Source organism: Callorhinus ursinus, unplaced genomic scaffold (assembly GCF_003265705.2).
Source record: "Callorhinus ursinus isolate GAN/ISIS: 27379988/994484 unplaced genomic scaffold, GSC_fseal_2.0 scaffold77, whole genome shotgun sequence".
NCBI lineage: Eukaryota > Metazoa > Chordata > Mammalia > Carnivora > Otariidae > Callorhinus > Callorhinus ursinus.
In genome coordinates this window covers 1767136-1779923 of record NW_027397139.1, presented here as the reverse complement: position 1 = coordinate 1779923, position 12788 = coordinate 1767136, and the positions used below count along the sequence as shown (strand labels likewise).

General features: G+C 58.0%; 2 protein-coding genes across 6 annotated transcripts in view; both read right to left on the bottom strand.

The window, feature by feature from the left end:
* Window positions 1-28: 28 nt before the first annotated feature.
* LRG1 (leucine rich alpha-2-glycoprotein 1) lies at window positions 29-2835 on the bottom strand. The gene is made up of 2 exons (XM_025861397.2): window positions 2702-2835; window positions 29-1755 (listed from the first exon to the last, which is right to left on the bottom strand). Exons 1-2 carry the CDS (start codon window positions 2752-2754, stop codon window positions 744-746), a joined length of 1065 nt encoding a protein of 354 aa, XP_025717182.1. The 5' UTR covers window positions 2755-2835; the 3' UTR covers window positions 29-743.
* Window positions 2836-6271: 3436 nt separating this feature from the next.
* The window catches only part of SEMA6B (semaphorin 6B), a 27434-nt gene continuing 20917 nt past the window's right edge, over window positions 6272-12788 (bottom strand). For all 5 annotated transcript variants that reach the window (XM_073887188.1, XM_073887187.1, XM_025861374.2 and 2 more), the window contains exons 10-17: window positions 11774-11991; window positions 10805-10936; window positions 10350-10499; window positions 9805-9987; window positions 9572-9718; window positions 8771-8848; window positions 8617-8675; window positions 6272-8198 (exon numbers count right to left, since the gene is read on the bottom strand). In XM_073887188.1, the coding sequence (XP_073743289.1) occupies window positions 7252-8198; window positions 8617-8675; window positions 8771-8848; window positions 9572-9718; window positions 9805-9987; window positions 10350-10499; window positions 10805-10936; window positions 11774-11991 (1914 nt within the window). In that variant the 3' untranslated portion in view covers window positions 6272-7251. The remainder of the gene's footprint in view (window positions 8199-8616; window positions 8676-8770; window positions 8849-9571; window positions 9719-9804; window positions 9988-10349; window positions 10500-10804; window positions 10937-11773; window positions 11992-12788) is intronic.

The window sequence follows — 12788 nt, the reverse complement described above, 5'->3', positions numbered from 1 at the left end:
AATCCACTGGTAAAATGACACTCCGGGCAACGGTCAGTGTTTTATTTCCAGTGAAGTCTTGGATAGGGGGAGGGGGAGGAGGAGCTGCAGGCCGTCAGATCCCAACTGCGATCCGTTTGGAAGCTCATGTCCTGCACCCCAGGCCCTGGGTCAGGCCTCTTCTTTCCTTCTCCTTCCTCTGGGGAGGCCTAGGAAGTCAACCTGGGAGATGCTCAGAACACAGTGAATTATTCTAGTATTCCAATTCCATTCCACAGTTATTTATTAACCCTTCCGGTCCGACCGCAAACTGAATGATGCTGGCTATGAGGGAACCCAGCCCCAGGCCCTGCATTCGGAGAACCCCCCGAAGTGGGGGAGGCAGAACCAGATAGAGACAACCCTAGTGTAGCCAGGGCTGGGCCAGAGGGAGGCCGAGCAGGCTGAGGGAGCTTGGAGACCAAGAGATCTGGAAAACAGGGGAAGACATTCTCTTTTCTTTTAAGTAGGCTCCATGCCTAATGTGGGGCTTGAACTCACGACCCTGAGATTAAGAGTTGCGTGCACTACTGACTGAGCCAGCCAAGTGCCCCCAGGGAAAGGCATTCTTGGAAGAGGGTACAAGGAGGCTGGAGAGCCCAACGTGAATTTTGGGAAGCCTGGGCCAAGCGGATCCTGGCAGCTCTGGAAAGCCGTAGGTGAATTATTTGCTAAGTACTGTGCAGTGTGCTGCCGGGCCTGTCTCCCCACCCTAGCCCCAGGCCTCAGTGGGACTCGGCTCCTTCCAGGAGCGTCTGGCCCTTTGAGGCTTCGGGCCCAGCGCAGCGTGTGGCATTCTGGGAGAACATCTTGTCTTTGTTGGCCACGAGCCACCCATAGAGGTCATCCAGGTTCTGATCACAGATCCAGGGGTTCCCAGAGATGTCAAAGCCATCCTTCATGTCCCGGGTGGGCTGCCCCAAGGATGTCCAGAGCCCCTTGGGCACGCTGGTGAGCAAATTGTTGGAAAGATCGAGCATGTCCAGCTGCTGCAGCCCTCGGAAGGCGCCAGCTGCCACGGTGGCCAGCCTGTTGTCGTTCAGGAAAAGGTAGCGCAGGTCTGGCTGGGGTGCCAAGAGCCCCTCTCCAAGCACCCGCAATCTGTTGCCCTCCAGATGCAGCCTTTCCAACTGCAGGGGGCCCCTCAGAAGATCAGAGGGCAAAGTCTTCAACTGGTTATTGCTGAGGTCAAGGATGCGCAGGGAGGTGAAGTTGGCCAACAGCCCAGGGGGCAGTGTCTGGAGGTGGTTCCCGGATAGGTCCAGATGCCCCAGGGCTTTGAGCCCCTGCAGCCACGAGGGCTCCAGAATTTCCAGCCGGTTCTCCTTCAGCACCAGGGTGTGGAGAGCGGCCGAGACCCGGAAGAGGCCTGGGGGCAGCTGGGTCAGGGCATTGCGGGTTAGGTCGAGCACCTTCAGCAGAGGCACCGGCAGCAGGAACTTGGGCGAGAGGCTCTCCAGCTGGTTGGTGGAGAGGTGCAGCTCCTGGAGGTTAGAGGCGCCCTGGAGGGTGTCGGCCCGCAGCTGGGTGAGGTTGAAGAACTCCACCACCAGGTAGACAGTGTCGGCTGGGAAGCGGTGAGGGAGTTTGGCAGGTGGGTGGCAGGAGACGGAGCTGCCGTTGCTCGACTGGAACACCAAGCAGGTGTCACGGTTTGGTGTGACAACCTGGGCTGAGGCCACAGATAGCAGTAGCATGAACAGTGTTCTACAAAGATGGGAGCTCAGGCCTCCTGGGCTGCAGGCAATGAGAGAAAACACACCTCGCTTGGTGAAAGCGTCCCCAGACTCTGCCAACTATTTCCTGTCTCCGTTTCCAGCACCCTTGACCATGCCAGCTCATGGCTCCCTGCAGTCATCCCCGGCTCCTCTCCTGGCTTCCACCCTCACCTTCCCACAGCTCCCCGAAGTAGCTGCTGTTACAGAGCAGTCTAACTCTCTGAAAACTGAGTTTCTCAGTCTGATCCATAAATGCGACCCTTCTTCATGGCCAGCCCAGCCCCAGTGGACTGTTAATTACTTACAGTCAAATTTGTTAATTTCTTCCTGGTTTCTTCTGTTCTAGCTTGTTTTCTGGGTCATTTCTTATCTCCCTGGCTACACATTTTGAAGGCAGGGCCAGTGAACTCCTACTTTTCCTGCAAAGCCCCAGCCCCAATGCTCCCTTTCCCATGAAGCTCTCTCTGACTTCCCCAAGGTTTCCCCTCTGGCCTCCTCCTCTTTCCGTCCAAACAAGGTTACATTTCTTTCTCTGATGGAGCCGCAGCTCCATCTCGCTCCAAAGTGCTCGGGTGCAATCCAGGGCTCCAAAAGGAACTCTGAACGTGGAAACTGCATCCTGCTTTGTGCAGATCTCGGACAGGCATTTGGCCTTGGGATGGGGTGGTATACAGTTGGCACCATACTCCTTGGAGGGCTGGGGCTTCTGCTCCTCCTGGTCCCTCCAGCAGGCCTCTGATGGGGTGTTGGTCGGGAGGTGTTGGTGAGACTCCAACTCTCTGCCTGGGCCGGGGAGCACCTGGGACTTCTATAGTGAGTGTGTGTATGAGAGCATGTCTGTCTGTAGTTACAGCCTGTCGGTCTATTCCAGCCTGCAGATCTACATCTAGCCCTTTGACTTCAATGCATCAAACAGAAATGTCTAGTATCCAGTTCTGCCTACCATGGGTGGGGTGGGGACTTACCTCTGGTTTCGCTCTGGGCTCCAAGAGGACATGATGGTCTCTCTCTTTTCCATCTGTATTCCCTTGGCCTGGTGATGTAGCCTTATAACCTGCCTGGACTGGGGTCAGGGCCACCCACCCTAGGGAAGTCCTCACCCACATCCTGTTCCCGTTAATGGCTGGACCTGAGCAAGGCAGGGGAAAGGGAGTGGTCAGAATTGCAAAATTGCTTCCTGGCAGGGGGAGGGCAGGTGGGGGGTTGCCTGCCCCCTTCTCCGCCTGCTTCTACCCAGTTTTTTATTCCCCTGATTCCTGCCTTTGAGGGGTGGGCACCCAAGAATCTCTGGGGCCGAATCCCCGCTTCCCCCAATCCGGGGATCAAGGGTCTGGTTTGCAAGGCACCATTCCTAGGGGATAGGGACAGCTCTTTAAGCCAAGAGATACTCTTTGCAATAAATTTGAGCAACCAGGAAGCTCAATGAAGATAACAAAAAGCACTTGTCTTGAATTCATGATGTATTGTTGGCCTTTTTTAAAAGACGAAATAATTTCTAGAAACTAGATTTCAAAAGTAAGCGATGCCAAAAGTCTCCATGGTCTTTGAACAATGGCCTGGGAGGAACAAAACTTGGCCCTGGCTCCCAGCTCTGCTAGGAATTGCTTTATTTTATGATCTTGGGCAAGTGGCTTAACTTTTCTTGGCCTCAGTTTCCATATTCATGAAGTTGAACTCAGTCTCCAAGGGCCCCTTCTGCTCTTTGTTTCTTCATCTGAAGCTAATGTGCTGTTTGTTTTGGATCTTTCTCATTCCCTAATAAATGCATTTGGAGGCTACAAATTTCCCTTTAGGAACTGCTTTGGCTGCATCTCACAGGTTTGGCTACTCAGAGCTTTCATTTTTGTTGCATTCTAAAAATTCAGGTGTGATGTGTTATCTTTACCTGCACCCAGGACTTCCATCACGCCTGGCCATGGCCTCTTCTCCCCGGCCCAATCTCTGAAGAGTTTTGTCTCTATCAAGCTTTGAGAATGAATATGAGTACTGTCTTGTGGACACATAGGTTCAGAGACACACATGCAGGCTGACCATGACAGGCATAAAGAAAGACAGATGGATATCCTCGTGAATACACAGGTAGATACAACACAGAGACAGGTGAAAATACATGGAACCACACAGAGACACAGACAAAGCAGGACACGTTGACAGAATAACAGATCCATAGAGTTAGACACACAAAACAGACACCTACAAAACAGTCAAAGGACCTGAAGAGACAGTTTTCCGAAGAAGACATCTAGATGGCCAAGAGGTACATGAAAGGTGCTCAACATCACTCATCATCAGGAAAATGCAAATCAAAACCCCAATGAGATATTACCTCACACTTGTCAGAATAACTAGATTCAAAAAGATAAGAAATAACAAAGTTGGTGAGGATGTGGAGAGAAAGGAACCCTTCTTCACTGTTGGTGTGAAAGTAAATTGGTGCAGCCGCTGTGGAAAACAGTATGGAGGTCCCTCAGGAAATTAAAAATAGGGAATATATGATCCAGCAATCCCACTTCTGGGTATTTATCCAAAGAAAACAAAACAGTAACTAGAAAAGACACATGTATTCCTTTGTTCCTTGCAGTATTATTCACAATAGCCAAGACATGGAAACATCCTAAGTGTTATTGACAGATGGATAGATAAAGATGCAATAAAAAGAAAGAAAGAAAGAAAGAAAGAAAGAGAAAGAAAGAAAGAAGAAAGAAAGGGGTGCCTGGGTGGCTCAGTAGGTTAAGCATCTGCCTTCATCTGCCTTTGGCTCAGGTCATGATACTGTAGTCCCAAGATCAAGCCCCGCATCGGGCTCCCTGCTCAGTACGGAGCCTGCTTCTCCCTCTGCCCCTCACCCTGCCCATGCTCTCTCTCTTGCTCGCTCACTCTCTCACTCTCTCTCTCTCAAATAAATAAAATCTTAGAAAGAAAGAATGTGATATACACACACCCTGGAATATTATTCAAAGGTAAAAAAAGAAGAAAATGCTGCCATTTGCAACAATGTCATTGAATCTTGAGGGTATTACCCTAAGTGAAGTAAGTCAGGCAGAGAAAGACACTGTATACTCTCACTTATATATGGGATTTTAAAAACCCAAAACCCAGAGCAGGATGGTGGCTGCCAGGGGCTAGGGGGTGCAGGATATGGGGAGATGTTGGTCTAAGGGTACAAATGTGCAGTTCTAAGATGAGTACATCCAGGAGGTGTAATGTACAACATGGTGACTATAGTTACCCTTACCATACACGGTAATGTTATATACTTGAAAACTGCTAAGAGAGTAGCCCTTAAATGTTTTCATCGCTTACACAGAGAACTACAGGAGGTAATGGATTTGTTGTGGTAATCCTAGCGCAGTATCTGCACCCATCAAATCACTGAGTTGCACACCTGAAACTTACACAATGCTGCGCACGGACACACACAGGTTCAGCACAGTGCTTTGTGTTTCTTTGTTTACTATACTAACAATCTCCCCCAGGACAAGGGGGCGCTGGATCTGTTTTGTCCACTGCTCAGTCCCTAGAGCCCAGCACACAGCAGGTGCCCCACGGACATGGGCGGGAAGGAGGGAGTGTGAACCGCGAAGGAGGCATAATGCTAAAGAGATCTCTTAAAGTGAAATCAGATCCCGCCCTCTGCTTAAAATCCTCGGAAAGTTCCCTGTCCCACTTAAAATAAAATCCATAACGCTGGGAGGGGGGTAGGATGGGGAGTTAATGTTTAATGTGGACAGAGTTTTACTTTGGAAAGATGCAAATTTCTGGGGATGGATGGTGGGGGTGGGCGCCCGACAGCGTGAGCGTGCTTCATGCCATTGACCTGTGCGCTTAAAAACGGTTCCAATGGTGCGTTCGAATTTATGTGGATTTGTGTGGATTTTACCACAACAAAAACTTTTACACTCTGCACCTGTGAGGCTGTTCCTGCCTGAAGCCCCTGCCCTCCTCTCCCTCCTCACCTGCACCTGCTCCTGCCCGGCCCTCCTCGTGTTGCTGGGGGCCGCTGTGGCCACCTTTCCCCTTCTCCAAGCCGGTCCCCACCGAGGGCCTTGCACTGGCTGTTCCTTCTGCCTGCGCACCTCCCCACAGCTGCTTTCTCACATGTCACCTCTCAGCTCAAGTGTCACCTCCCCTACAGGCCCTCCTCGACCACCCCCTCCCCCACCCTACAGTCAGCCCTGACCTAGCACATTATCTGGCCTTTTCTTGACGGCGCATATCACTACTTCAAATCCCCTCCTAATTTGTGTGTGGCGGGCCGGTCTCCCCCACTAGGCTGTGAACTCCATCAGGACAGGGATTCGTCCCCGACACTGCCTGGCATGTAGCAGGTGCACAATAAATATTTGCTCAAGGATGAATCAGAAAACTGGCCCCATCCAGATGAAGACGCCCGCCATTTCCACACCTAGTTCCCCCAAATTCTGCTTGTCGCCATGAGTCTCACAGGGGGCGGGCGGGGAGTACTCCCAACTGTCCCGGGCAAGTGTGGTCCAAGTCCCACCGGTAGGAGACAGAGCAGACCCAGAGCCTTGGGGGCCGGTGGTTGTAAACAGTTTTATTGATGGGGAGGGGGTTGGGGGAGGCAAACTCCAGAGAGGGTCCAGGACTCAGCTGGCCACTCAGCTGGCATGCATGGTCAGCTGGAGGTCAAGGGAGAGGTCACAAGGGGACGGGTGGCATGGGACCCTCTGACCACCCTGGGGCCATATTTACAGTGGGGCCCGCCCGCCTTCCCCGCCCCCCAGACCACCAAGCCCTTTAGACAGCTGCTGCCAATATGACTTCTGGGCAGGCCCTCCCGGCCCCCCTGCCCGAAACCCCTTCTCGTCTCCCCCTCAAACTCCTAGCCGGCACCTTGGAGGCCCCCGGGCCTTCTGGAAGCCCCGGCGCCGGCTCAGCCAACGCCCAGGCCGCTGGGGCCACCGCCTTGCACACAGACAGGTACACTGCACGCGTGGCCTGCCGCGACACACACACGCCGGCAGCAGCCCTCGTGGGCACACACACACACACCTCCCTCCCCTTCCTGGCCCCTTGCACACACGAACACGGCATGCACACACACACACACACCCACACACGCCAGGAGCCTGGGTTGAGGAGGGGCCTGGAAAGGGGGGGGCGGGGAGGTTGGGTCTGCGGATGCGGCCCCTCCCCTGTCCCGCCGCCTCCAAGCCCCGCGGCTGACACCCCGAGAACGGAGTTGTGCAATTGGATAGAAATCTGCAAAAGAAACGCCAATTGGAAAACATACCCAAATCCACGCGCAGAAGGTCAACCTCAAATCCAGAGCACATTCCTCCCGCCCCCCCACCCCCAAACCGCCTCAGTGTCCCGCGGCCCCGGGCGGGGCGGGGCGGGGGGGGGGGGCGCCGGGCTCGTTGTGCTTCCGTGTGGCCGGGGGGGCTCCCCCCCACCGCGGGTGGGGAGGGGGTCTTGAGCACCCACTGGAGCTGGGCCGGCTCTCTCGCTCCTGGTTCCCGTGGCTGGCACCGCCGAGGCGTCGGGCCCCGGCCTAGGGCACGGGGGGCGCAGTCCTGTCCGTGCCCCCGTAGGAGAGGAGGTGGGCCAAGTCCGTGCCGGGCCGCACGTGGCGGCCGCGGTGGCGGTCGCCCGGCCGGCCCTCGCCGCTGTTGAACGTGTGCGTGCGGCGCAGGGCGGCGGCCGGCGGGCCGTGCGGGCCGGGCCTCCGCAGGCTGCCCGTGGGCGGCGGGCTCCAGGGCCGCGGGAAGCCGTCGCCGGCGGGGGCTGGGTCCAAGGGGCCCGTGGGCGCCGACACGACGCGCCGGCGGTCGGGGCTGGCGTGCGGGGTGAGCGGGAAGTCGCCGTGCGAGGCGCGGCCGGGCCGGGCGTAGAGGCGCGCGTCGGGGGCCGGCTCGCCCGGCGCGGGGGGCGCGGGCGGCGGCTCGGGGGCGCGGGCGGGCGGCCAGAGCAGCAGGGAGGAGGAGGCGGAGGCCGAGAGCAGCGGGTGGCCGTGCTCCCAGGCGCGCGCGCCCAGGCCGTGGGGGTGCGGCGCGGGCAGGCGCTTCTGCGGCAGCGGCGTCTGCTCGGGCGTGGGCAGCAGCCCCGAGTCCAGGTCGTGGGGGCCGCCCTGCAGCAGCGTGGCCTTGGCCCAGCCGTTCTGCATCAGGGGGGCCAGCAGGGCCTCGGGGGGGCCCCCGGCGCCGCCGCCGCCCACCACGCCGCCGCCGCCGCCGCCGCCGCCGCGGCCCCCAGGACCGGCCGCCCGGCGCTCGCCCAGCCGGCTCACGCTCAGCACGGCCTCGCCGCCGCCGTGGGCCAGGATGGCCTCCTTGTCCTTGCGGCGCGCCAGCTCGCGCCGCTCGCGGAGGCCCACGTACCAGCCCACGCTGAAGCCGGACACCACGGCGCCCACCACGAAGGCCGCCACCGACGACGTCACCAGCAGGTTCACCGACACCAGCCCGGCGCGCTCCTCTGCCAGGCTGGCCCGCAGGAGTCCTGGCCGGGAGCGCGGGCCGCGTGAGAGAGGCCGCGGGGGACGGCCCGGTCCCCGCCTCCCGCCGCCTCGGCCCCTCTGGCTGTCCAGCGGTCCTCTCCAAAGTCGGCCTGTCTGCTCCGTGGTGTCTCTGTGTCCCTTTCAGAGCCTCTGTCTGCCTGTCTCTCGGCGTCTGTCTGTCTGCTGGGGTCTGTGTGTCCTCTCCCAAGTCTGTCTGTCGACTTCGTGGCCTGTCTCTTGGCCTCTCTCTGTCCCTCCCCTGCCACCCCTCCTGGAAGTGGGACCCCTGCCCCTCCAATGCCCTGACCCAGGCCACCCCCCTCCCCCAGCCCCCCCCCATCTGGGCCTGGGCAACAAAGGGCACTAGGAGAACCTTGGTGGTCCCCAGCCCCCCTGCCCGCCCGCCCGCACTCCGCTTACCTGTACAGTCCCCTAAGCCTGAGGTGCTGGCCCCGGACACGTCCTGCTCAAAGGTGCCTCTACCGGGGCAAGAAAGGCAGTCAGCAGAAACCTCTCCCACAGCCTGGTCGTCAGGTGGGTGAGACACCCTCCCCTAGGCCCTCTCCCCCAGTACCTGGCGCCGGGGCTGAGGAAGATGCAGGAACCATCAGGGGCCCACCCGCAGTAGGGGTCCTGACTGCCGATACAGTTCCTAGAGCAGACAGGTGACCCAGCAGGTCCATCAACCACAGTCCCCTACAAGGTACTTCTGACTGCCAGTTCCAGGAGTCCTTGTGACAAATCTTTGCGCTAGGGGCTACTTATTCCCCCACTTTCTAGATAAGGCGCAGGACAGTTCACTTTTGCCCAAGTGGGAGCCCAGGCGTCATTATTGCCATGATGGCGGGCTCAGGGAAGGATTTCTCCGTGTTGAGGGCTCACGCTGAGCCTAGGGGCGTACCAGAACTTTACATCTGATCTTGCCACCCATTTTAAAGGCAGAGAGACAGCTGTCTCCCTGGCCCCAGCTTTTGCTCCTGCCGCTCTTAAAGATGTCAGTCAGATCTCATACAGCCCTCTGCCCACAGCCCTCCAGGGCTCCCACCTCTGAAAGCCCAAGCCTCCCCCTGGCCCACAGGACCCTGCCCCTGCACAACTGCCCCACTCCCCTTGCTGTCCTCCCCTCTTCCTTCTCTCCCGCTTGCTCACTCTGCTCCAGCCAATCGGGCCTCCTTGCTGTTCTTCCAACATAAAAGGCCCACTCCTGCCCCAGGGCCTTTGCACGAGCTGTGTCCGCTGCCTGGCTCATCGACTCATCGCTCAATGAGTCAGGGCACTGTTGGGCCCTGGACTTGAACTTGGCTCTCCCGGCTTCCCATGCTTATTTCCCCTTGCCTCCCCCTCACCTCCGCAGCCTGCGCCAGGGGGCACTCACTTCATGCACCCTGAGTACTGCTGGCAGCGGGCCACGGGCACGCGGACCACACAGCGGGGGAAGGCTGCCAGCAGGCCACCTGAGGCTGTGTCCAGCTCCAGGCTCAAGAGCCGCCGCCCTGCCTCGCCACTGCCCGACCGTCCACACCTGCAGGTGAGCAGATTGGCAAGACTCGAGGGCGAGCCCCATCTCCCCGCCCACCGGTCCCACCTCCCGACCTCTGCCCACTCCACCTGTCTGGTCGGTAGGTTTCAAACTCCTCCAGGAAGACACTGGGCCCAGTGGTGCCCGAGGTGCTGGCGTTGGGCCAGATGAGGAACTTGAGGACGGTGCCCACCTCGGAGCCCAGGAAGACAACAGTGTGGTTGCCCCAGGGGCCAGCGCCCACGTCCACAGCCACTCGCGTCAGCTGGTGCCTGGCGCCAGGGTGGGCAGGGGTTAGACTGGTCCTATAGCCCCTGCGGTGCCCTGGGCATGTGTAGAGACACCACCCATGCCAGGCGGGTGCACATCACAGAGAGACGGACCTCCAAGGTGGGCCCCAGGCTGGGCCTGTCTCCCCCTTCACCTCTCTCCCCGCCACCACCCCGTCCCCACCACGCGGCCCTAGGTCGCTGCATACTCAGCTGTCTGGAGGGCCTGGCTGCAGCAGGACTGCCCTCCCCCTTGCCCTCATGCCCACAGGTGGCCCCCTTCTTCCTCCCCACCCACCACCCTGGCCTGGGCTCTCGTCACCACCCACTGCCCCACCGGACCCCAGCCATGCATGGGGACTGACCGCATTAGAGTCCGCACGATCCAGGGCGCGTGGCCCAGAGAGGGCACCGCTTCGTCCATCAGGGGGTGGGTTTTGACAAAGTTGAGGATCTCATCGGGGAAGGCGCTGGAGGCGTTGTACTGCATGCCAGGAGCTGCACAGCACCCGGGTCTAGGTGGGGAGGAAGTGGTGGTCAGGGTGGCCTCGCACATCCCTACAGAGGGGCTCTCATTTGCCAGGGGACCTGCTGCCCTGCCCAAAGGGCCTCAGTCTTCTGCATCTGTGTAATGGGTACAGCTGAACTCAGCCCCACAAAATCCACCTGGAAACTACATTAAAAACTAATGATGTAATGTATGGCGATTAACATAACAATAAAAAATTAAAAAAAAAATCCACCCAGAAGTCCCAGCCCTTCGTCCTAGGGTCAGGACACCCCACCTGGGTACCTGGTTCGGGATCAAGGGGGCTCTCACCGGGGCCGTGGCACCTGATCCTCCGGCACGGGTGTCCAGATGGACTCAGGGGACTTCTGCTCACGGAAGCGGCCTTCAAACACAGCGGCCACCTGAGTCATGTCAAAGGCGCAGACAGCCGAGCCGGGGATGCTGGGGGAGTTAGGGGAGAGGCAGCGGTGAGCCTGGTGGAGGGCACTGCCTTGGACAAGCGTGCTGGAGAGCCTTTGTCCCGGTGAAGCTGTTAGATGTTCCGTCCCCTGGGCCAGACATGCCACCCATCCGCTCCAGTCACTCTGCTTCCTCAGCAGGGCTCAGACTGGACCACAGGCTGGCTCCTCCATGGCCACCTGTGTCCCTCCGTGGCCACCCATCGTCACTTGCCTGGACGTCCAGTCTCCCAGATGTCACTCTTGCCCCCTTTCAACCCATTCCCTAGGGGGCTTTCCAAAAATGCACATCTGACCTTGTCTCTCTTCTGCTCCTCACTCTGCCATGGCTCCCTAGAGCTCTCAGGATACAGTCCAGGCTCCTCCCAGTGGCTCATCACCTCTCTGCCCTCATAACCTCTACTCTCCCCCTTGCCTCCTCCTCTCCAGCCACAGGGGCCTCCTCCTTATTATTTAAACATAGGGAACTCACTACAGCCTCAGGGCCTTTGCACATGCTATTCCTTCAACTTGGAATGCTCTTCCGTCTTCTGCCATCTCACACCCATTGGTGGCTCATTCCAATGTCCCCTCCTCCAGGAAGCCCTCTTTGACCCCCTCTTCTAAAGGCAGAAGATGAGGACACCCCCCATCTGGCCCCTTCTGACCAAAGGTCCATGGAGGGTCAGTGGCTGTGTTTGTCCCACCCCAGTCTGGGGCTGATGCCACTCGGAAGTCCAATCTGACCCAGCCCAGGACCCAGGGAATATATGATGAATGTGGGAACTCCCTGCTCCTCTGCCCCCAGTGCCCCAGTTTGCTCCCCTCGGGGCCCTCTGACCTGTTGCTGGGGGTGGAGAAAACAGCCAGGACCACGGGCCGGCCCCCCAGGCTGACCACACCCGTGACGGCCTGCAGCACGTTGAAGTAGAAGTGGGAGTCCCCAGGCACAGAGCAGTTGAGCCGCGCCTTCAGGAAGGATGTCCACTGCTTCTCCAGCACCCGAGGGGAACCTCCCAGGTCATTCTTGCACACCCGGGCCACGCGGGCCACCACCACCTGGTGCAACAGCAGATCAAATGGGGGCCTGAGCCCTGAGTCCGGGAAGGCTGCCCACAGGCTGCACTGGCCATCACCCAGGCCAGGAGGGAGGAGTCTGTCACTGGCTCACTGTGCGACCCCAGTTAGTCACCATACTCCTCTGCACCCCATTCCGCAGCAGAAACATGGGGATGTCAGGGATGGTCATCACAACCATGGCTATCCCAGGCCAAATCTCACGTGTTTACGGATTGCTCACTATGTACCAGGCACATAATCCTCACCATCTCCTACACTCCTCACAAACTCTACAAAGGAGGGGACTGATATCCCCATTGTACAGATGGGGAAATTGAGGACCAGAGAAAGAGAAGTGACTGGCCCAATGTCACACTAGTAGTAAATGGGGAAGAATTCTCACTGTCCAGCTGCCTGGTGGAGTGAGGAACAGGATAGATGAGTAGGTGGAGGGGTGGCAGGATGAGTGGATAGACGGATGGATAGATGAACAAATTTGAAGGAGAAAATGATGGATAGTTAGAAAAATAATGAAGGAGATGATGGATGGATGAATGGATGGATGGGAAGGAGGATGTGCTTATGGATGAATGGACAGATGGGAGATAAATGGGTGGGTGGGTGCATGGATGGGTGGGTGCATGAATGGATGGGTAAGTGGATAAATGGGTGGTTGCGTGGAGGAGGAATAGATGGATGGGCAGATGAAGAAGAACATAAGGACAGATCAGTGGATGAGTAGATCCATGAGTCGAAGGATGAGTTGATGCATGAGTCGATGGATGGGCGGATGCATG

What these genes read in the sequence shown, in the direction of transcription:
- LRG1 (XM_025861397.2), bottom strand. Translation starts at nt 2,754, where the DNA reads ATGGAAAAGAGAGAGACCATCATGTCCTCTTGGAGCCCAGAGCGAAAC. An exon ending in AGCCCAGAGCGAAACCAGAG is followed by an intron (nt 1,756 to 2,701) that starts GTAAGTCCCCAC and finishes CATTGCCTGCAG; the next exon opens with CCCAGGAGGCCTGAGCTCCC.